We start from the raw sequence: 23,438 nt of genomic DNA, 5'->3' as shown, positions 1-23,438 counted from the left end.
GCTGCTCAGCATCTCAATACATTCGGTATTGGATATTACCAAGTCACTCTCCTTAAACCATTCCCCTGCTCGAGAGAGGTGCCCTCACCACCACCCACCCACTCACACCCACGCAACCGCCGCCCCCACACACAAGTCACTGTCACCCAGGCACTGGCTTGCTCTGTTTCTCTCGCTCATCTCTCTCATACACACACACACACACACACACACACACACACACACACACACGCTGTCTACCCCTCCTTGTTCTGTCTGTCTCTCTAGAAAACGGTGGCATGCACGGAGTTCCTCCCATATGTGAGAATGCCAATGCACTGTCCCCCCAACAAGGCAGAGTGGTGATACGGTTGTGTTTGAATATCAGGCACATTTACGCTCTTCTCTCTGATATCGAGCTGAGGCTTTCTCCCTCCTGCTCCCTGGGGACGGCCTTGGGGCTGGGCAGGGAGAGGCAGGCAAAGGGCCTGTGAAGCCCAAGGACCTACTCTGTGCCAGGCATCCTTTTAATCTTCACAACCCTGAAGGACAGTGGGTGGTGGCCCCATTTTACAGATCCGGACTGAGGCTCAGAGAGGTAGAGTGAGCTCCCAAAGCCACACAGCACACAGGCAGGATCAGGCCTGGGGTTTTTATTAAACCATGTCTACTCCAGAGCTCTTTGCTGCCTCCCAACAGTCTAGAGACTTTCCTCAGCCGCTTTCTGGGAGCCCTGTCACCCTGACTGTCCCCAGGGAGGGCCTCTGCACCGCCCTGTGCTCACGCTTAGAAGTCAAGCCCAGCTTTGACCAGTGGACTTGGCAGAACCTCCCTGCTCCACCCACTGAGATTTTGGCCTCTCCTCGGGGGCGTGAGCTCCTTGACCTTCCCCATAGAAGTGTGAGGGGCCAGGGAAGGGTCAACCAACCCACCTGGTAACCCCCAAATCAATAACCCAGCACCCATGTGGCGCCAGCTCCATTCTCACTGCCCACCTGGCCCCTTGCCCAGGACTTCTCCACGTTCGGAGTCCTCACCCTGCTGCCTGGCCCCAGCTGTCTCATGACTATGTGCTTGGGCTTCTCTACCACTTAATAGTGGTGTGTGATCTCAGTGTGAATCCTGACTCTACCACTTAATAGCGGTGGCATCTTGGACACATCACATTCCCCCCTTCCGCCTGATCCCCATTTACATAGAGACAATGTCGATAATAATAGAACTCGCTTCAAATGATTGTTATTAAGATTAATAAGAATAGTGACTCTTCCGTCAGATTATCCTAGATGCAGAGAGCCCTTGGAGGCCCTGCCCCACGCTGAGCAGCACCCCAGAGGGGTAACGTGATTTGCCTAAAGTCACACAGGCAGGCAGTGGCAAAGACAATCCAGCCTCAGTTCCAGGACTGGGCCAGGCCTCAAGGAGGAGCCAGGGCCTCCCTTGTGGAGGGCAACCTGCCGGCCAGGCACTGACACGCTGGTGTCCAGTGAGAGCAGAGGGGCCCCTGCTCCCCAGGAGGGTGGTGAGAATCAAGGAACCACTGAGGAATCCAGGTAGGATTCCAGCCCCAGACAAGAGTGCCGCTGATGAGACGGAAAAGGCTCTGGGACAGAGCTGACTTGGGCCGGGGTGGGGAGGGGGGACGGGGACGGGCGGGGTGGGTGGTTTTCCTGAGGACCCACGGCCTGAACCAAGCTGAAGGAGGAGCGAGGGGTGGTGGGGAGGAGAGGCTGAAGGAGGGAGCAGCAGAGACAAAGGCCGTGTGTGAGGAGGGGCACAGTGCCTTCCAGAAAGCTTGGGGAGGGGGAGGCAGGGACTGGAGAGGTGGTAGGGGCCAGACCCCAGACCCCACCCCTCCCTCCCTGCACGTGCAGGTGTGATGAAGATTTGGGTCTTTATCCAGAGAGAACGATGGAAAGCTCTGGAAAAGCTCTAATCAGGTCAGAGGAGGGGAGGGCAGGGGCAGGGCTGACCATGACCTTGTGCACTGAATGGCTTCCTGGCTGCAGTGTGGCGAACAGCTGGAAGGGGCCAGAGGGTGTGCACAGAGGCCAGGGATGCGGCCACCAGGGATTTGGCCACTGTAGCTGTCCCCGTGAGAGGTGAGGGGGCTCAGAGCAGGCTGATGGCAGTGGAGATGGAGATCAGGCTGGAAGCATGGACACACTCCAGACATGTCCAGGTGATATCAGCAACAGGACTTGGGCTATCCTGGCCACGTGGCTGGTGGAGAAGGAGGCACAGGGACAAAGCGCAGTTTCCTGACTTGTACAACTGGGCAGCCCGTGGTGCTGGAAGAAGCCCAGGGCGTCATCTAGGGTAGGGGCAGGTGGTGTTTGAAGCGCTGTGGAGGTGACAATGGGCTGAGCAGGGACAGTGACGGAGGTGATCTTGGGCTGTGCAGGGACAGGGAGATGAGCAGAGTGGAGGGGAGACTGGGAGAGAAGGAAATGGGGAGGCCGTGAGAACAGCAGTTTGCTGGAAGAGGAGGAGAGAGGGAGAAGCAGGGGAGCGAGGGAGGCTTTCGTTCTGGTTTGTCAGGACAGGACAGATTTGAACGTGAAGGATGGAACAGCCCAGACCTCTGAGGCCCCTCCTCATCCAGTCATCTTTCCACTCCACTCTGCCGCTTGCTTAGTGGTTCCAAACTGTGGACGTGATTGATTATGTGTAAACAGCAGGAAGCAATTAGTCTGTGCATGCCTGGCCATTAATAAGCCTCTTATGTATTTAGAACAACACCTCCCTTACCCTTCAACCGGAGAACAAATGTCTGGAAAACCGCCAGGAATAAGCAGACGAGACCTCTGGGCAGCCACACTATCGGCCCTAAACTCACACTCTACCCATAAGGCAGTCGCTCACTTACAGCCCGTTGACTCTTACTCTACAAACAATTCTAACAAGCATTCCTTTTTATTTTCAAAGTCCACAAGAGATTAGAAACCTCAATGCAGGAGGCAGTTAGAAACTGTCAGAGGCAGGAGACTTGCAGCAGACAGAAGAGGCAGCTGACAGCCTGAGGGAGAAGGAAGAGATAGAAACGCATTCAAGCCTGAGCGTTTCATGGCAGGACGAGTAAGTCCACCCAGCCCCGTGGCGCCAAAGGCACCTCTGTCTCATACTCCACAAGCAGGGGCTTGGACGAACTCATCTCTAGGTCTTTTTCGACATCAAGATTCAGTGATTCTTGGTTCACAGTGATGACTCTCAACTACTAAGAATAGGCTAAATTACATTCAGTACTTGACACTTAAAAAGGACACTTTCGGGCCAGGCGCGGTGGCTCACGCCTGTAATCCCAGCACTTTGGAAAGCCAAGGCAGGCGGATCATTTGAAGTCAGGAGTTCGAGACCAGCCTGGCCAACATGGTGAAGCCCCATCTCTACCAAAAATATAAAAAAATTAGCCGGGTATGGTGGCACGCACCTATAATCCCAACTACTTGGGAGGCTGAGGCAGCATAATTGTTTAAACCCGGGAGGTGGAGGTTGCAGTGAGCCCAGATTGTGCCACTGCACTTCAGCACGGGCGACAAGAGCAAAACTCTGTCTCAAAAAAAAAAAAAGGACTTTTTTGGAGATAATATTTTAAATTGTACATTTTAAGTTTTGGCGCCTTACAGTTTCTGTAGCATTCCCTTATATGGAAGGGGGTTTTGGGATTGCCTGTTTAATTATCCTGTTAGACAGAAACGCTGTGAGAACAAGGCCTGTGTCTGTGTGGCTCACTGTCCTCTTCCAGCACCTGGCACGGTGCCACACGCGGTGCCCAGTGCACATTTGTTGAATGAGTGAATTCAGTAATAAATTAATATTACACACCAGGCACCATTCAATCAACAAATGTATTCTTACATCTAATTTCACCTATTTCTTTTTACTTTTTTTTTTTTTTCTTTTTGAGATGGAGTCTCACTCTTATCACCTAGGCTGGAGTGCAGTGGCATGATTTTGGCTCACTGCAACCTCCGCCTCTTGGGTTCAAGTGATTCTCCTGTCTCAGCCTCCAGAGTTGCTGGGATTACAGATGCCCATTACCATGCCCAGCTAATTTTTTTTTAGTAGAGATAGGGGTTTCACCATGTTGGCCAGGCTGGTCTTGAACTCTGGACCCCAGGTGATCCGCCTGCTTCGGCCTCCCAAAGTGCTGGGATTACAGGTGTGAACCACCATGCCTGGCCTTCTTTTTACTTTTTAATGTGATGCTAAACACATTTTAAATTACATATGTGGCACACCACTGTCTTTCTATCAGACGGGGCAGTCTTAGACCCTTCTGCTCTGACTCTGGAGGCAAAGTACAAAGTTTAAACACATTCCCCATGGTCTGCGTGAAAGTCTCCCACGCAACATAAGCTACTTCCTCACTTGTTTCTGGCTGGGAACACTTCAAGGGCAAGGTCAGATCTTAATTCCAGGGAACCACAGCTGCAGCCGGTGGAGTGCCAGCACCAAGCTCCATTCCCCTTGCAACTCCGGAAAACACCTGGAGAAGGCACCTTACAGGTGGAAAAACAGAGGCCCTAAGCAGGAAAGAAACATGAGCCTCATGTTAGGAATAGGGCTCTTCCAAGATCTCCAGTGACTCCACCTTCCAGCCAGAGGAGAGGAAGAGATTTAGATGCAAGTGTCGGGAATGCCCTGTCCCCTTTGACACCCCTCACAGAGTGAACCAAGCCTGCTCTGGGGCGTGGGGTGGGGGTTCTGAGACAGCTTGGGTGGGCAACAAGAGATCCAGGCCGGGGACAGGGTGGCTCAAGGATGGGCGAAGATTTAACCACTCACCCCTGCCCCGTCCTGACCCCTCCCACTCCTACACATCTGTCTTCTGCCGGAACATCTTTTCTACCTGGGCCTAAAATGGTACCCGGCCTAGTTGGACCGCAGAGCGCAGAGCCGCTGGGCTTCAGTCTCCTCCTCTAGCACGTAACCGTGCCTTCCAATCTTAGATCTCGTTATAGGTTTCCAAGCACGTTTGCATCTGTGAACTCACTTACGCTTCACAGCAACCCTGTGAGTTGTTGGCATTATCCTCATTTTGTAACTGGAGAAACTGAGGCTCAGAAAGGTGAAGCGAGGAGAGATACATCTGGGAGGGTCCGCACACAGGCGATGTCTTGTCTGATGTTCCTTGCAATTACTCTTCCCCCTCCCAGGAGAAGACATGGGTCAGGGAGGAGTCTGAAAGTGGGGAAGGACTGACTCAGAGGCCGCCCTGCTCTGCCAAGCCCAGCTCTGCCCGCCGCTGCCCCTAGCTTACCTGTTTTGTAGAACAAGGTCCCGATGCGCTGATGGGAGAGGGAGAGCACTGTTCAGATTCACCTGTAGGGTTCAGGCCAAGCCCACTTGGCAGGTACAGCTAGCACACCTGACCAGCTATCCACCTGTCCTGTAACTCTAGCCATGCTCACCTGGCATACTTGGCCTGCGGAGTGTGGCCCTCTTGGATGGCTGCTCATTCAGTCATTCGGCAAACGTTCCTGGAGCATCTACAGTGCACCAGGAGGACCCAGCGGGACCCAGCCAGGACCCTGCCATGGACTCTGCCCTCAAGCAGTTCAGAATCCAGTTGGCGAGAAGAGACAAAAGAAGCCACGAGCATCAGGGATTCTGCCCACGCACCTCACAGGGCTCCCTGTCCGTCAGTCCTCTCAAATTTCATTGTGCTTCTCTTTAAAACGGGTGAAATCTCTGCATTGCGGGGATTCAATGAGAAAAGACGTGCCAAGTCCAGCCTGGATGGTGTTCGCAGTGCTGTGGTGGAGCTGGGGAAGATTTGCCCTAGCAGGGAACCTGTCCCAGTCCCCCTCTGAGGCTCTCCTCACAGCCCTGTACTGCTTGACCCTTCAGGGAGGATGGAAGGTTAAGTCAACAGATGCAAGGTCAACTGTCTTCCTATGGAACTGTGTTCCTATGGAACTGTCATGTCCCCAAGAGCCCGGTGAGACCACCTGCCCCTCTAGGAGTTTCTTCCTTCCCATTGGCAGATGGGCAAGTTGCCCCTTTGAAACCCAGAACAGCAAAGGGGAGGGGTGGGAGGGAGAGACCCGGGGGAATGGGCACACCTGGGCTGGGGCATCCTGGGAGTTTCACAGGGGGCAGGGAGACAGCTGAAAGCGTGTTGCTCTTAGCATTCCACGGAACATTGGCAAAATGAATTCCTCATTTTGCTAAAGAGCTTTGGAATGTAGAGCAGACTCCTGACTCAGAACCATCCCTCATGCCCACCAAGTCCTTCAAGGACTCTCCAGGTCCAGAAAACCTGGCTTTCTTCAGTTTCCTCACCTACAAAATGGGCAAAACCCAGATTTGGTTGGCTCCACATACACTTGGGGATGCAGAACCCCAACCCCCAGCAAAGCCTGTCTCCACCAACAGATCTTTCTGCGAGCCTGGGATGGAGTAGGGAATGCCCAGGACTGCTTGTGACTGTGTTCTGCATACTGTCTGCGTTTCTTTTTTCTTTTTCTTTTCTTTTTCAAGATGGGGTCTTGCTGTGTCTCCCCGGCGGGAATACAATGGCACAATCACAGCTCACTAATGGCTCGCTGCAGCCTCAGCCTCCCAAGCAATCCTCCTGCTTCAGCCTCCTGAGTAGCTGGGGCCACAGGTGTGCACCACCACACCCAGCTAATTTAAAAAAAAATTTTGTTGAGATGAGGTCATGCCATGTTTCTCAGATTGGTCTCAAATTCCTAGGCTCAAGCGATCCCCCTGCCTCTGCCTCCCAAAGTGCTGGGATTACAGGCATGAGCCACCATGCCTTGCCTTGTCTGCATTTTTCTGCCTCTCCTCTGCCCACTTCTCTGACACTCCAGGAGTGAATTCCCAGCCATGGATTCTTCTATCTGATGAGCCTTGAATCACAGCCCAGAGGTCTGTGGGCTATAGCCACTCCACTCACAGGTCTGCCCACACTGTGGTGTTATTAAAATGTTTACATTAGCTGCCAAACTTAAAAATCAAGAGCTATCACATAAACGTTCCAGATAGACAACTTGTTCTTGAAAATGCAGAAAACGGCACACGTTTCCACCAGCAGTGTTGGCTGGATCTGGGTACACTCTCCTAGCAGGCTCCGTGAGGGTGCCTGCCTTTCTCACGTAGGCGTTTGAGTTTGCCACTCTGGGTCTAGTCCAATCTGCTTTGTACTCACCTGCCCTCTTATAGCGTATCTGAACAATTTCAGCTAGTATCTGCTTAAATGCCTCTGGTCACAGGAGGCTCACTACATTAGCGAGGCAGTCCACCTGAGCTGCGAGGAAGGGGCTTCTATGGAACTGTCTTCCCCCTTTCTGTAAGGAAAAAAAAGACACAGAGGAAAGAAATGGGTGTTGGAGCCAAGCAGCTGTGGATCTGAGTACCTCTCTGGCATTCAACCAGCTGTGTGATCTAAGGCAAATGATGGCCTTTCTGAGCTTTTGTTTCCTTAGGTGTGCCACCCCTGCAGGGCTGTGTGAGGCTTAAACTGGAGCGAGTTTATAAAGCCCCTAGAGCAGGGTCTGACTCAGGGTACATGTTCCCCAAATGGCCTTTCTCATCCTAGGTAACTTCCAGCCATGGCTCCAACTCCCCATGGTGACCACGGGAGCTGGGAGCGAAGGAAGAGGGGGCTGGACGATGGTCTGTGCCAGACGGCAGTGGGAAGAGATCAGGCACTTGCTCCCGTGGGCATCCACCCTCTCAGCAGGCTGCAGGTACCTTGCATGCTTCCCAGACTGCTTGGCCCACCAGGTGTGTGAGGGACTTGAGGGTGGCGGAGCAGTTCCCAGGATGCGGCCCTAAATCCCTGTCCTCCCGTCACAGCCCAAAACCATCCCTGGATGAGACCCCTAGTCCTGGGGGATGGAACTGGAGACAGGGAACATCAGGGGAGGGAAAAGCAGGGAATGATAGTCCACCTCACTGGAGAACAGCTGTAATGACTGGCCACCTGGCTGTGCGCCCAGCTGTCTGCCAGGAGTTCCACCTAGGTCCCTTCACTTCTTACAACCACCCTAGGATATCGATACTGGTATTCTTGTTTTACAGACATGAAAGTTTAGACTCAGAGAGGTTAAGAAACCTGCCTAAGGCCACACAGCAGGACACTTTCTTCCTGGTCCCTGAGCCTGCCCTCCTGACCACTGCAATCTAAGACCTCCCTAAAACCCCATGGTCCCTAAATGCCAAGTCGTTGGGGTGGGGAAAGGGAAAGACTTGGTTTTGGTGTTTTTTTTTTTTTTTGGTTTTTCACCTCAAAGTGCCTCTGAGCCCGTCTCTGAGCCTCTGCCCATGAACTAGGGTGCATCCATCGGAGTGTGTCACCACACGAGGTACTCGGTGTTTGGGGTCATGTGTGCAGGAGCGAGCGTGGGGTGGATGTGCGACCCGCGCCTGTGTCCACAGAGGGAATCCGTGGGTGGGTCTGGTCCTGGTGTCGCCGGGACGTCCGGATGGTGTCTTCGCGCACTGGGACCCTGAGTCCACGTGCGCAGCGCGGGGCGCGCCCCCGAAGGTGCCCGCCGCCGGGGGAGGGTGGGCGTGCGCACGTGCGGCGGCGGTGGCCGCGGGCCGGGTGGCCGCGGTGCGGGCTCCGTGTCCCCCACCCCCCCGCCTCGGTGCTGATTGGCTCGGCGCCGTGACGGGCCGGCCCCCGCCCGGGGCGGCGGCGGCGGCGGGCGCGGGTGCCCGCGTGTGCGCTGGGAGCCGCGTGTGCGCCCGGCCGGGTGTGCGGAGAGCGAGGGAGCGCGCTCCCTCCCGACGCGCGGGCCGCCGCGGCCGAGCCCGAGGGTGCGCGGCGCCCCCGCCCGCCCGGCCCGGCCCGGCCCGGCCATGGCCCCCGCCCGGGGCCGCCTGCCCCCCGCGCTCTGGGTCGTCACGGCCGCGGCGGCGGCGGCCACCTGCGTGTCCGCGGCGCGCGGCGAAGGTGAGCGGCAGAGGCGGCGGGGCGGGGGCGGCCGAGGGGCGCGGGGCGCGGCGCGCGCTGCCTGCGGCTCAACTTCCTTTGCATCGACCCTGAGCTCCAAGGCGGCTGAGATCCCTCGGCCCGGGGGGGCAGGGGTGGCCCCGTGGAAGAGACCCGGGATTAAGGGACAGAGCGGTGGAGATGGGAACTCGCCAGCTTGAGGAAGAGGGACAGGTACCGGGGACTGGGGGACAGTGGGAAAGGACAGGAGACAGGACTGAGGGATGTGCAGCTGGGGACAGAAAACTGAGGGCCGGGGACAAGGGGACAGGACTGGACAGAAGACAAGAGAAGAGGTAAGGAGGAACGGGTACAGTGAGATAGGGCAAGGAAGAGGGTTGGGGACAGAGGACGTGGGGCTAGGCACTAGGGATGGAGAGACAGGAGAATGGGAGAGGAGGTTCAGAGGTCGGAAGGAAAAGGGGGTGGGGACGGCATTGAGAGACAGGAGCTGAGAAACGGGACCCCGGAGAGCAGGACGGGCTTTGAGGGGAGGCGGGAAGGAGGGGCGGGGAATGAGAGTCTGGGAGAGGGGTCAGGACCCGAGGGCCACAGTCTGGCGATGGGCTGGGGAGAAGAAGCGAGGGCAGGGAAGCTCCAGCTGGAGGAGAGGCCGCTTCGTGGGCAGCGGGAGCGGCTTGGGGAGGAGAGGGCTGGGGGATGGGGAGGCCACAGAGAGACTGAGGTAGGCAGGCCCCAGAGAGCAAAGTCTTGTCAGAGAAGGCTGGGATGGCAGGGTCACTCTGGGACCCCGTGTGGGAGGAAGGATTGGGGTGGGAAGGTGCACTGAGTCGTTGGGACCAAAAAGGTCTGGGAAATGACTTCTGGTGGTGGGGGCACAAGAAAAGCTGAGAGGGAGCACCCAAGCCTCCCATCCACACACCCCTTAGCTCCCTGGAGACCCCAGCTCCATCCAGCTCAGGAGGTTTCCCTGGGTCCCACTCCCCACACCCCAATCCCTGCCCTGGCCCTCCTCTGTTCCCACAGCTCTGCCCCAAGGAAGCCAGAGCGTCTCTGTGCAGGCTCCTGGGCTGATGATGTCCGGGGACAAGAGCTGGGTCCTCACCCTGCCAGGATGAACTTCCAGGTGTGAGTGAACTCCAGAGCCAGTGCTGCTCTTCCACGCCCAGACAGACCACAGATCTGCCCTTCACGCACAGCTCACCGAGGTCCCACCCTACGCACAAGCACACACACAGGCTACTTGGGATTCACACTTGTGACTCAGACCTGTAGAGACTCACGTGTGTGGTCAGTCTCCCCACCCCACATAACATCCACAGCCACACACACAGAAATGAAGCCAGTACACATGAGCACAAACACACATGTACATGCAAATATGCAATTCTGTGTCTACATATATACATCACACCACACATGTAAGGAGCCTGTCGCTTGCATTCATGCCCATGGAAATGCATGTGCACCAACAAACACACACAGACACAGATAAAATCATAGTCTCCCGTGAGCCCAGGACCCAGCATGGAGGAGGGGCATGGCAGGGTGGCGAGAGGTGAGATGCCAGCAGAGCAGGGCCAGGTGGATGTAACAAGACGCAGGTTCCCAGGCACCGGGAGAGGTCTGGGGTTGGGGGATGCTGGGGAGTAGGAAAGGGGGCAGGGTTGGAATCTAAGAGGCTTTGGGGGCCTGGGAGCTGCGCCTGAGAAGACGGCGTTCCGAGGGTGGATGGAGGGAAATGGGCAGTTTGTTTGCCCAGCAGGCTCTGAGGAGCCCTCCATCGAGGCACTGGGAGTCGGGTGATGCACCCCCAACCCCCCGCCTCAACTCTCTTCTCTGGGGAGGAGCCATCACCCTGTGGAATCACAGGCTGGTAGCCCCAGAGCCCCTCGAAGAGGGGGCTTGGACCAGGCTCATGTGCCAAAGACAAACCATGGGTCTGGGGAGGGGACCTGTGCAGCGGGTGGGGGCCAGCAGCTGAGGAAGAGGCAGCGTCTAGAGAGAGAGGCAGGTGGGGAAGTCTGTGTCCCGGGTGAAGGGAGGCATAGCCCAAGGGCGAGAGTCCACGCCCTCTCCGATCAATGCAGCCGGGTACCCACAGCCAGGCACAGGTTACCCACGCGAGTCAGACAGCCATGGGGTGGAGACCTAGGACCTGAGTTCCATGTGGCGCATCTGGGAGTCCTCTCCAGCACTGTCCCTGGGCTGGTCTAGAACAACCAGTGCCAGCCGAGGAGACTGTTGGAACTCGGGAACGGGGGCTCTGCTCCCAGCTGGGTCTAGCAAAGGTGACAGGACCTTAGCCTGGCCAAATACCCCTATACCAGGCCACTCTCAGAGCCTTTGCTGGGGCACCGTGGGCCTGGGAAGGGCCCCGCACCTGCAGAGATGCCCCCCGACCCCTGCCAGGCCCAAGGCCGCTTATTGCTCTCTGGTGCGGTTTATCCTCCACTTTGAGGTGATCTCCAAGGCATTCAGAATCCTGGCTGACATCCCCTGGCCACCCCGAATTCTCCAGCCTCACCATCATGCGCTGTGTCCTCAGGGAATGTAAATCAATTTAAGTATTAGTCTCAGCGAAATGGAATGGGGGAAGGCGACGGTGCTGGAGAAAAAAAGAAATCGCATAATGCCTTCTACAGTTCAACAGGAACGGCTTAGGAGTTATCTGTGTTTCCCAGAGCAGGAGAGGGACCCGTCTGATACCCCCAGAACAGCCCGGGCAGATAGGCCTAGGAGGGATGCCTATGGACATCTTTCAGATAAGGAAACTGAGGCAGAGGGGTTAAGCGCTTCGCTTCACTGAAGGGCCCTGGGAGACCATGGAGTCCAATCCCCCGGTTTGTAAGTGGGGAGATGGGCCCACAGGGGAGAGCTGGCTTCACAGTCCGGCAGCGCAAGAGGCAGGAGAGAGGCCCCCTGCGGTGACCAGAGGGTCTGAATTCCCAAGGGGACCCAGACCCGGGCTGGGTGGGCCTAATGCTGGCGTTCTCTTCAGCCCTGATCAAACGTCCTGTGGACTTGGGGCTTCCTTCAAGGGACACTGCGTTTTCATCCATTCAAGGGGACATGGATGGAGAAGGTGGAGATGGAGACAGAGGAAGAGGAGGGAGGGGAGGGACAGAGAAGGGTCTGGAATGAATTGGAACAAACAGCCCTGGAATCCTATAGCCCTTCCTGAGTCCGATAGAATCGACTTTTGACTTATCTTTGGATTATCTGAGCCCCCTGGCTGGTTGATCAAGAATCAGTTGCAGATAAGGTGGGGCTTCCCCGGGGAGAGCAGGGCCTGGAGAGCGGTGTCTGCAGGCCCTGAAGTCCCCACGCTCCAGGGGGAGAATCCTAAGCCGTGGATATCCACTCGGGTGGCTCCAGGGTAGGGGCAAGTCTGGGCTGCATCCAGGCCAGGTCACGGAAGGGGCCCAGTCACCCCGAGACCTGTGTCCGGGATGCGGGGTGGGGCGAGGGGGGCCCATATGTGTCCTTCCCTCACCGTGTCCCCAAACTCGGCTTTGCTGGTCTGGGGGAAGCTGCAGTGCGGCCCCCTCCCCCTCCCACCAGCCAGCAGGAGGAGAGAGCTTGCCTGACCCAGTTTTCTCCACATTGCCTGAGAGGGAGGGAGGGAGGGAGGCGGGAAGCCTTCTCTCTGCCTCTGCCCCTGGTGTGGGGCCGGCTTGGGGAGGGGGACGTCCCTCTGCGGACATTCGCTCTGTCCCCTGATCCCAGGTGGCCCCTGGGGACCCAGGGGGAATGCAGGGAGGAGCACGGAGAACCCCTCCCTAGTTCTGCCAGCCCCACTCCAGCCGGCCTCCTCCAGGGTCCCTGACGGTGGGGTGGGGAGGGTGAGAGGCAGGAGAAAATCAGCAAATAAGAGCATCTTCACTCCAGCATTTCCTGAGGACACTTGTGCCCGTCTTTGAGGGGCAGGCTTAGAGCTATGCAAATCTCAGGCAGAAAGACACCCAGCCGCCTGCGGGAAAGTTCCAGGAGGGCTCCATCTTTAACCCCCCGTCACCTGCCCAAGCCCGCTGACTGGGGTGGTTAAAAGCCCATGGCTGTTGGCTGGGAGAGGAGGTTCATGGAAGGCAGAGTGAAAGGGAAAGCTGTGGGACTCTGGAGCCAAGAGCCTCTCATACAGCAATCACCAGCTAGCCAAAAGGAAGCAGAGAGGTGAAGGGACTTGACCAAGGACACACAGCAGTTAGAGACAGCTGAAGCCTGAGCCCTGATTTCTAAACAGCATAATGCATCTGTATCACCTTAAATGAGGGAGTGACACAAGGGACATGGAGAGAGGCGGGGGGCGAGGGACTTAGAGAAGGGAAACTAGTGTTGTTAAGGACCAGCCCTGGCTCCAGGCTTTACATACTTTCCTGACCTTCATCCCACCCTTAGGTACTATGAACCCATTTTACAGATGCGAAAATTGAGGGTCATCTGCTAATAAGTAGCTGCCTTGAGACGTGGGCCCAGGAATGTCTGACCCCCAAGATGGGCTCTTTTCCCTACCGTGTTGAGCTTGCAGGCTCTCCTTTGCAGAGGGCCTGACTTAGAGTGACTTGCCCTTTGGGCCAGTGCTCCTTTCCCGCCGTGGAGGCTACCCAGAGGTTCTGCTTCTCGGGCCTGAGCATCCAGGGATGGTGATGGCCTGCAGTTGCTAAAGCAGGTGCTCCGAATGCCAGCCCTGCCAGCTACACCTGTGGGGCTCTGGGCACATTCCCGGACCTCCCTGAGGTTCGGTTCTTTTATCTGTAAAATGGAGATAATAATGGCCGCCTCTCAGGTTGTTGTGCGGGGACGCAGATGAGGCATCTCAAGCTCCCCTTGCAGATATTGGCACATAGGTGCTTACTAAGAGGCAGCTCTTACCCCCCAAGCCCCCCCACACCAGTTGTGCACAGAGGACATGCTAGATGCCAGGCACCATGCTGGGGGAACAGGGTAATTATTAAGCTGGGGCCAGTCCTCCGATGGGAGGTATGACTTTGCAGCATGGACCTTGAATGCCATCATGGCTCCTACAGGAGACAAGGGTCAGGTCATCATCACAAAAGCCCTGTGGGACCGAAATCGTTATTACCCCATTTTACAGAGGAGGAAGCGGAGGCTCAGGGAGGTGAGGGGACTTGCCCAGGGACACACAGCTCCTAAGTGGCACAGCTGGGATTTTGAGGCCTGCCAGCCTCGAGCCCACCTCTTAACTATCCCACTGTGCCAGCAACCAAGGATGTCTGGCACTTGGAACAGCTTGTGCTCTGGGAGTTCAGAATATTACTTTTTGGCCAAGAGGGTGAGAGGAAGGCTTCAGGGAAGAGAACTTAAACTGGGCCTTCAAGGAGAGGGGAAGAGAGAAAGGGCATTCAGGCAGAGGGACCCATGTGAGCTGTGTGCTGGGGGCTGAGTGTGGACCAGTGTAGCTGGGTCAGGCTGCGCTTGAGGAGCTGGGGAGAGGTTACAGGGGCCTGATGCCCTCTTGTCTCCTGTTTTACAGTGAATTTGCTGGACACATCGACCATCCACGGGGACTGGGGCTGGCTCACGTATCCGGCTCATGGTGTAAGTGACGGGCAGTGGGGACAATGTCATCCCCCTGTGAGCGGAGAGAGGCTGCCACTCAGAGTCTGCATGAGATCGATCAAAAGGAAGCAGAGGCCCAGAGAGGTCAAGAGACTTACCCAAGGGCACACAGCAGTTAGTGCTGCTGATCTCTTAACAGTTTAGTGCATACAGACCCTTGAGATTACAGAACCAACCCTGGCAACAGATCCCTGATTCTTCAAGTCTGAGGCCCTAGATCCAGGGATCCCCCTGGCTGCATCCTACAGATTCATGAGGTGCCAGGCCAGGACTAAAGAAGGCCAGCCAGGCCTTCCTGCCTTCTGGGTTGCTCCCTCCCTCCCAGCTGCCCTGGCCTCACCAGTCCTCCGACCTCTGGAGTCTCTGCTTGTCTGTCTCCCCAAGTGGCCAGGTTCCCAGGCCTCCATGGTGACTCTGGACTCGGCCTTCAGGTCGCTGTGGGTAATGTGCTCACAGGCCGTGCCCCCATCCTCCTGGGGAGGAGCTGCAGTGAGCAGGCTGCACTGCCCCGTCCCTCTGCGTCTCTTCTCTGAATCCTGCGGGGGCAGGGCAGTAGAGTAGGAGTGAGCCCACGAGCCTGGTGAGATCCCGGCTCTGCCCTTGACAAGCAGGTGGCCTTGGGTCACCACTTCACCTCTCTGAGTCTCAGTTTCCCCATCTATAGAAAGGGACAAGCCTGTGACGACCTCCTAGGTCTGCGGCAGGGCGAGAGCAGATGACACAGTCTTGGCACTGAGTCTGGCACAGGGTGAGCCCTCAATGAACGTAGGCTTTTATAATGATCTTTAGCATTGTTACTCACGTGTATTATCTCACACAGTTACCGTCACATGAACTTCCTCTCACCAGGGTGCTCAGAAACACACACATGCACACACACGCGTGCGTGTACACACACACGCACACATCCCTGCCACGGACACGAGCACATGGTGCATACCTGAGTTCTGTCATGTCCACGTTCAGCTTCTATGGCTGTGAGGACAGAGGGATAATAATATTAATAATGATGATGATAATGTCACCAACAGTTAACACTTATGAAGGGCCTTTCTTGACTTTGGGTAGAGTTTTCATCTGGGCCTTTTGTGGGGGGCCTGTGGTTGGAAGTCTAGACATGACCCCGCTCCTCTCTCTCTGGGGGTCTGGTCACCAGGCAGCAGTGAGCTGAGCCTGTTATCAACCCTCATGCACCGGGCTCCCGGGAGCTGGGGGCGGGCCACATGGCCCTGGCTCTCCAGGTCCCTGAGCCTGGAGAAAGCCCTCATCACCTGAGCCAGCACCACTGCCCGAGGACGGAGGCCGGGTGCTTGGGGTGTCCCTTTACCTCGCAGCATGTCAGTCCCCCGCTCTGTAAAACGCTCCTTGGAGTGGCTGTCTTCCCCGCGTGAGTGTGGTGTGGAAGGCTTTGGTGCAGTGAGCTGGCCGCCGTGTCAGGGTTCCACCGGTGAGGAGATGGGTCCTGTTTTCTCCCTCACTGCATGGCGGTTGGCTGAGTTGGCATCCCCCTGAGTCCCAGCAGCTAGGAGGGCACGCCTGGGCCCTGGCTGGCTCCGGGGTGTCTTTATCCCGCCCAGAGCATCGGACTTGGTGTTTAGGGTAGTGAGGAATCGTCAGGGTTTTCGGCAGGTGGGGAGCATGGCTGGCCTCGTGTTTTGGACGCTCACACTGGCAGTGTCAGGTGGGTTTTCGTGCAGGGCGCTCTAAAGCATAGCTCAGCATTCTGGCATTGCATTCGCGAGTTAGAACAAATCAGGCAACTTCACTGAGCTCTGAGCAGGTCACAGGCGTGATCTCATCACTCCCCACAACCAATCCTTGAGGTGGGTGCAGCCGCCGCACTTCACAGGTGAGGAAGCTGAGGCTCAGCGCAGTGAGGAGTAATTTGCCCATCATCAGGCAGGTTCCAGCTGATCGCAAGCCGGGACTTAAACTTGGGTCTCTCAGAGCCCAGAGCCTGTGGTGAGTCCCTTATGCCACCTTTGAACTGCAGGCAGTAAGGCCCACTCTGTGACCGTTTCATGAGATGGGGAGGCAAGCCTGCACTCTCTGCTGAGCCAGGGACCACCTGCCATCGTCAGGGGGCCTGGAGACTGGGGCTTCTCGGAGAGGAGGGAAGGCTGGAATGACATACCTGATTCCCAAACTCTAGACTTTGAACCTGTGCCAGGCTAGCAGGTGAAGCCTGCAGAGTTCCACATCCAGGAGGTCTGTGGAAGGGCCTGGGAATCTTCTGTTTAATAAGCTTTCCAGGGAGCCAGGCACGGTGGCCCACACCTGTAAGTGTAGCATTTTAGGAGGCTTGCTTGCGACCAGGAGTTCGAGACCAGCCTGGGCAACATAGTGAGATGCTTTCTGTACAAAGATATTAAAATTAGTTGGGTGTGGTGGTGTGCGCTTGTGGTCCCAGCTACTCAGGAGGCTGAGGTAGGAGGATTGCCTGAGCCTGGGAGGTGGAGGCTCCAGTGTCACTGTACTCCAGCCTGGGTGACAGACAGAGATCTTGTCTCAAAAAATAAAAATAAAAAATAATCAGCTTTCCGGGTGATTCTCCTGCCCAGCTGGGAGGGAGAACCTCTGGAGATAGTCCTTGAGGTTCTATCCATCCCTCTGACTCTGGAGTCCATTCAGTAGCTTGAGGACAAGGGTCACCCAGGGCAGTTTCCAGCCTCAGAAATGTTACACGATTGTCAGACAGGTGCAGAACCTGAAGGGCCAGGGCGCTGGGTCCTGAAGAACGGGGGCTCCGCCTCCTGTAGTCAGTGTGATTCAGGCAGATCACTTACTTCGTCTCCACCTCCTCATTTATGACATGAGGACAATCTTAGAACTGCTCCGTGCAGTGCCACCAGTGGGATGATACATGAAAAGGCCGTTTTACCAACGAGAAACTGAAAGCTCTCAGAGGCGAAGTAATTCTGCGAAGACGGGGAGGTCTGGCCCAGACCCTCTGCTCTTCATCAGGCTGCGTCCTTCCCTCTGCTCCCGGGAACTTCCGCACGCTGGGGCTGGGACGTGCTCCGCCTGCTCTGGCTAATTAACATGGACTAACGAATGCTGCTTTAGGTAAGCGGGCAGGTTAATTTCCATTGCACCCCCTGGAGTAGACGGAAGGAGCAGGCATTCACTACCCTATTTTACAGAAGAGAAGCCCAAGCCTCAGAGAAGGGATGTGCCTCAGCAAGCGCTGCACAGCTGGTTCACTGCATTCTGATCTGGGAGGAGGACAGAGTTGGGGGAGCAGTGTGCCAGAGTCGGTTTTTGGGCTTGAGAAGCAGCGGAGATGGGAGTGGCACCCAGCATGGGGTGGGGGTGCCCCAGGCAGAGAACAGTGCTGATTCTGCCCTTGCACCAGACCTCCCGGAGTCTGTGCCACTCTGGGCATCTGCAGCAGCTCCTGGGGTTGGCAGGGCTAGGCCAGACCATTGGCTCTGGTGGGGCAGCTGTAGTAGACTCAGATTGAGCCGATTAATTTATCCGGGTCCCTGGCAGGAAACAGACAGGGAGCAGCTGGCTGGCTCTTTGGTGCTCCATTAATTGTGACAATGACTTTAACCCCAGATGTGATGCTGTGCTGCCTGGAGCCTCTGACAGCAGAGCGGGGTGTGAAGCAGGGGTCCTTCTTGGGTTGGGGAGACTTGGAAGCATAAACTCTTTCAGGTGAGGCTTGCACTTCCTGGGACCCCTTTGGAAACAGGAAATCTTCCCACATGGTCCCTGGAGGCAGGTGCGGTGGGCTGTGAAGACGCTGCCAGTTCAGTATCATATTCGGGCCATTCGTCAAGTGCCTTCCTGTGCCAGGCCTGAGCTAAGCACTTTGCAGAAAGTTTCCCACTGCATCCTCTCAAACCTAGCTGAAGTGGGGCCTGCTTGAGTCCCATTTTACAGCTGTGGGCACTGAGGATCAAGACGAGACTAGATGGAGGGGCTTGGGATGGGCAGGAAAAGACTTGAGATGCCCATGACCTTCTCTCTAGCACTTGTGGAATAAGCCCAGAACTCCACAGGTTCTCAGAGCATCTGGTCATGAAGCCCCCCTCCCCTTTAAGCAGTAGGCTCTCTCGTTCAAGGACAATTGAAGAAGGTCAAGGTGTTGCATATGTGAAGGAACCAGGACAGGGGCCCAGAGACCAACCCTTCCTCTGTCCTCGTCCTCCAGCTCCTCCTTGGAGCCCTCATGAGTCCCTGAAGTCAGCTCAACAAGGACTGCTCCTGGCCAGCTGGTGCTCAGCAACTGAGGAAGTTAGGGCTGTCCCCTTCCCTGTCTTCTGCAGACCTCCACCTTGCAAGAGGGTGCTGCTTCATTGCAGTGCCAGGTTGACAGGTAAACTACAGATGCCCACACCCAGGAGGGCTGGGGAGGGGCCTGGGAGTCTTACCCACCTGAATTCCCTTGGCTCATCACCCGGCACTGCCTGGTCTGGTGGACCCGGGGCACTTGGGACAAGGAGTGTTTGTGGTATCTTTCTTTCTTGCTTGCTTATTCTGATGAAATACACATAATGTAAAGTTTACCGTGTTAACCCTTTTTAAGTGCACAGCTCGGTGATATGTAGTGCATTCACATTGCTGTGTGGCCATCACCACTGCCACTGCCAGGACTCCTTTCATCCTGCAAAATGGAAACTCCGCACTCTTAAACAGTCACTGCCCCCTCCCTGCCAGCCCCTGGCAGCCAGTGTTCTACTTTCTGTCTCTCTAAATCTGACTAGGTACTGCATATACATGGAATCCTAATGATATTTGTTCTTTGTTTCTAGCTTATTTCATTTGGCATGTCTTTAAGGTGTATCAGAATTTCCTTCCCTTTCAAGGCTAATACTCTGTGATAGGTATATACCACATTTTGCTTATCTACTGGTTCATTGACGTACGCTTGGGTTCCTTCCACATTTTGGCTATTGTGAATAATGCCGCTATGAATAGGGGTGTACAAATATCTTTTTGAGACCCTGCTTTCAATTCTTTGGGATATATACCCAGAAATGGGATTGCCAGATCATATGGTAATTCTATTTTAAACACTTTGAGAAGCTGCCATACTGTTTTCCACAGCAGCTGCACTATTTTACAGTCCCACCCGTAATGCACATGGTTCTAATTTCTCCACATCCTTGCCAACACTTATTATTATCTTTTTTTTTTTTTTTTTTTTTTTTTGAGAGGGAGTCTCGCTCTGTCGCCCAGGCTGGAGTACAGTGGTGCGATCTTGGCTCACTGCAACCCGTCTTCCAGGTTAAAGTGATTCTCCTGCCACAGCCTCCCGAGTAGCTGGGATTATAGGCACGCGCCACTGCATCTGGCTAATTTTTGTATTTTTAGTAGAGATGGGGTTTCTCCATGTTGGCCAGGCTGGTCTTGAACTCCTGACTTCAGGTGATCCACCTGCTTCGGCCTCCCAAGGTGCTGGGATTACAGGTGTGAGCCACCGTATCCAGCCTTATTATTATTATTATTATTATTTTGAGACGGAGTCTGGCTCTGTCACCCAGGCTGGAGTGCAGTGGCGCGATCTCGGCTCACTGCAAGCTCCACCTCCTGGGTTTACGCCATTCTCCTGCCTCAGCCTCCCGCGTAGCTGGGACTACAGGCGCCCGCCACCTCGCCCGGCTAGTTTTTTGTATTTTTTAGTAGAGACGGGGTTTCACCGTGTTAGCCAGGATGGTCTCGATCTCCTGACCTCGTGATCCGCCCGTCTCGGCCTCCCAAAGTGCTGGGATTACAGGCTTGAGCCACCGCGCCCGGCCATTATTATTATTTTTTATAACAGTCATCCTAATGTGTATGAAGTGGTATCTCATTGTGGTTTTGGTTTGTATTTCCCTAATGATTAGCGATGTTGAGCATCTTTTCATTTGGCCATCTGAATATTTTCTTTAGAGAAATGTCTGTTCACGTCCTTTGCCCATTTTCTAATCAGACTGTTTCCTTTCTGTTGTTGTTGAGTTGTGGGAATTCTTTATGTATTCTGGATATTAATCCCTTATCAGCTACATGATTTGCATATAGCTTCCCCCATTTCATGGGTTACCTTTTCAGTTTGTTGAGAGTGTCTGGTTTATTTTGAAATCACTGATGCCCAGCCAGCAGCCAGCACAGAAGCAATTACACTCAACTTTCTCACATCCTGGGATTCCCTTGACTGGGATCCAGGCCAGCCCAGGGAAACAGCAAGAAGAGCAGGGTGGAGGGAGTCTGTGGATCAGGCAGTCACTCAACAAGCAGCAGTGCAGGAGAGGCTGCTGAAGGATTTGAGGTGGGGGCAAGGCATAATCTGGTTCGTATATTAGAAAGATCCCTCTGGCAACTGATATGGAAATTGGACTTACTGACTTCACCAGGCAAGTCCTCCCACTCTAAGAAAGATAGGAGGAGCCATAGAGAAATGAGGGCAGAGCTTTGGCATCAGGCAGGCCCGATTCCCGTCCAGCCGTTGCTTGATAACGACATGACCTCACACATGTGGCTCACAGGTCAGAGCCTCTACTTCCTCATCTCAAGAGTTAGTAAATAACACTTCCCTTGAAGATTGTGGCCCTCGGCGAGATCACATCTTCAGGGGGCCTGGCATCTGGCAGCTATGACAGTCCACCAGCAGTCCAGCTCCTTTGTCTTTTTTTTCCCAGCGTCCCCAGCACAAAACACAGGGTCACTGGCAAAAGAAGGTGAGGTGCTGGCTGTGCTTCAGTGGCTGTGTTCTCTCTGCCCACAGTGGGACTCCATCAACGAGGTGGACGAGTCCTTCCAGCCCATCCACACGTACCAGGTGTGCAATGTCATGAGCCCCAACCAGAACAACTGGCTGCGCACGAGCTGGGTCCCCCGCGACGGCGCCCGGCGCGTCTATGCCGAGATCAAGTTTACTCTGCGCGACTGCAACAGCATGCCCGGCGTGCTGGGCACCTGCAAGGAGACCTTCAACCTCTACTACCTGGAGTCGGACCGCGACCTGGGGGCCAGCACACAAGAAAGCCAGTTCCTCAAAATCGACACCATTGCGGCGGACGAGAGCTTCACAGGTGCCGACCTTGGTGTGCGGCGTCTCAAGCTCAACACGGAGGTGCGCGGTGTGGGTCCCCTCAGCAAGCGCGGCTTCTACCTGGCCTTCCAGGACATCGGTGCCTGCCTGGCCATCCTCTCTCTCCGCATCTACTATAAGAAGTGCCCCGCCATGGTGCGCAATCTGGCTGCCTTCTCGGAGGCAGTGACGGGGGCTGACTCTTCCTCACTGGTGGAGGTGCGGGGCCAGTGCGTGCGGCACTCGGAGGAGCGGGACACGCCCAAGATGTACTGCAGTGCGGAGGGCGAGTGGCTGGTGCCCATCGGCAAATGTGTGTGCAGTGCCGGCTACGAGGAGCGGCGGGATGCCTGTGTGGGTGAGCGCGCCATGGCCTGGGCATGGGTCAGCCGGCAGCGGCGCTTGGTCTGGGCAGGGCTGCCAGGGTGTGAGGGGGGACGTCAGAGCCCACAGGCACCTGGGTGGCCCACACAGCCCCTGGGAAGATGGATAAATCTCCAGTGTTCCTACATCAGCAAATATGCCAGGCCACCTGTGTCCGTGTGTTGGGGAAGGACGTGGAAGCAAAAAGGGGGAGGGGAGAGGGAGGGAAACAGACTTCAGCCAGGCGGTGCCTTCTGTCGGGGGTACCAGCTAAAGGCACCTGTGCAATTGGGTATACTATGGGATTCCTACTCGGATTAGGGAACGATACCGTGGGCTAACTCAGGTCAGACATAGTTCTAAGCACTTTGCGAGTGTTAACTCATTGAATCCTGGCCACTGTGTTATGACATAGGAACTGCTATTGTCCTGATTTTATAGATGAGGAGACTGAGACACAGAGAGGCAAAGCAACTTGCCCAAGGTCATGCAGCTGGGGATGGCAAAGCTGGGATTTCAACTCAGAAGTCTGGTTCCAGAGCTGGTGCTCGAAACCACTGAACTTCTAACCTGTAGAGTAGAGGGAAGTGGGACCCAGGCCCTGGGTGAATGAGCACAGTGAGGGGTATAAAGCCAGGGGCACCCGGGGAGTACAGTCTGGGTTGGGCCTGTCCCTGGGGCCCTGAAAAGGCTGCTTCTGTTCAGGGGGAGCTTATCAGCGACCTGTGCTAGAAGACAGGCAAGGGCCTTGTGGAGGAAGACAGTGAGCAGAGAGCCCCTGGGCCATGACTTAGGGTGGCACCTGTACCCATAGGTGTGCTGCTGGGTTCCTGTGTCAGACCAGGAGCAGGGGATGCAGACGGGGGAGCCTAGGCCCAGGTGGTGTGAGTGTATGTATGTGTGTGTGCAAGTGTACATATGCATGTGTGGGTATGTGTGTGCATGTGTACGTGAGTGTATGTACACGTGTGTACGTGTGCACGAATGTGTATGCATGTGTGTGTGCATGTGTGCGTGAGTGTATGTATGCATGTGTGTACATTTGTGCATGAGTGTATGCATGCATGTGTGTGCACGTGTGAGTGTGTATGCATGTGTGCATGAGTGTATGTGTTCCTGTGAGCATGAGTGTACGTGTGCATGTGTGTGCATGTGTGTGCGAGTGTATGTGTGCATGTGTGCAAGTGTATCTGTGCGTGTGTCTATGTGCGTGTGTGCATATGTGCACGATGGCCCTTGAGTGTGTGCATGTGCACGTGAGTGTATGTGCACGTGTGTGCGCATGGGCGTGAGTGTATGTATGCATGTGTGCATGTGCGTGTGAGTGTATGTGTGCATGTGTGCGTGTGCACGTGAGTGTGTGTGCATATGTGTGCAGTGTGTGCACGTATTTGTGCAGTGTGTGTGCATGTGCATGACTGTGTGCATGTGTGTGCATGTGTGTGTGTGTGCGTGTGTGTGTGCATGTTTGTGTGCATGTGTGCATGAGTCTGTGTGCATGTGTGTGTGTATATGTGCGAATGCATGTGTGCATGTGTGCGTGATTGTATGTGTGCGTGCATGTGTGCATGAGTAATGTGTGACTTT

The 23,438-nt window shown here is 55.4% G+C and overlaps 1 protein-coding gene across 4 annotated transcripts in view; it reads left to right on the top strand.

The window, feature by feature from the left end:
- Positions 1–8,674: 8,674 nt before the first annotated feature.
- The window catches only part of EPHA8 (EPH receptor A8), a 39,254-nt gene continuing 24,490 nt past the window's right edge, over positions 8,675–23,438 (top strand). For 2 of the 4 annotated variants that reach the window (XM_065528140.2, XM_045378510.3), the window contains exons 1-3: positions 8,675–8,890; positions 14,385–14,449; positions 21,183–21,846. In XM_065528140.2, coding sequence (XP_065384212.1) covers positions 8,797–8,890; positions 14,385–14,449; positions 21,183–21,846 — 823 coding nt within the window. In that variant the 5' untranslated portion in view covers positions 8,675–8,796. Of the gene's footprint in view, positions 9,104–14,384; positions 14,450–21,182; positions 21,847–23,438 lie in introns of all 4 variants that reach the window. The other 2 variants (XM_074017540.1, XM_005544502.5) reach the window with 2 other exon arrangements.

Source organism: Macaca fascicularis, chromosome 1 (genome assembly GCF_037993035.2).
Source record: "Macaca fascicularis isolate 582-1 chromosome 1, T2T-MFA8v1.1".
Lineage (NCBI taxonomy): Eukaryota > Metazoa > Chordata > Mammalia > Primates > Cercopithecidae > Macaca > Macaca fascicularis.
The sequence above is the reverse complement of the archived record's forward strand: the minus strand, read 5'-3'. Positions and strand labels throughout refer to the sequence as shown.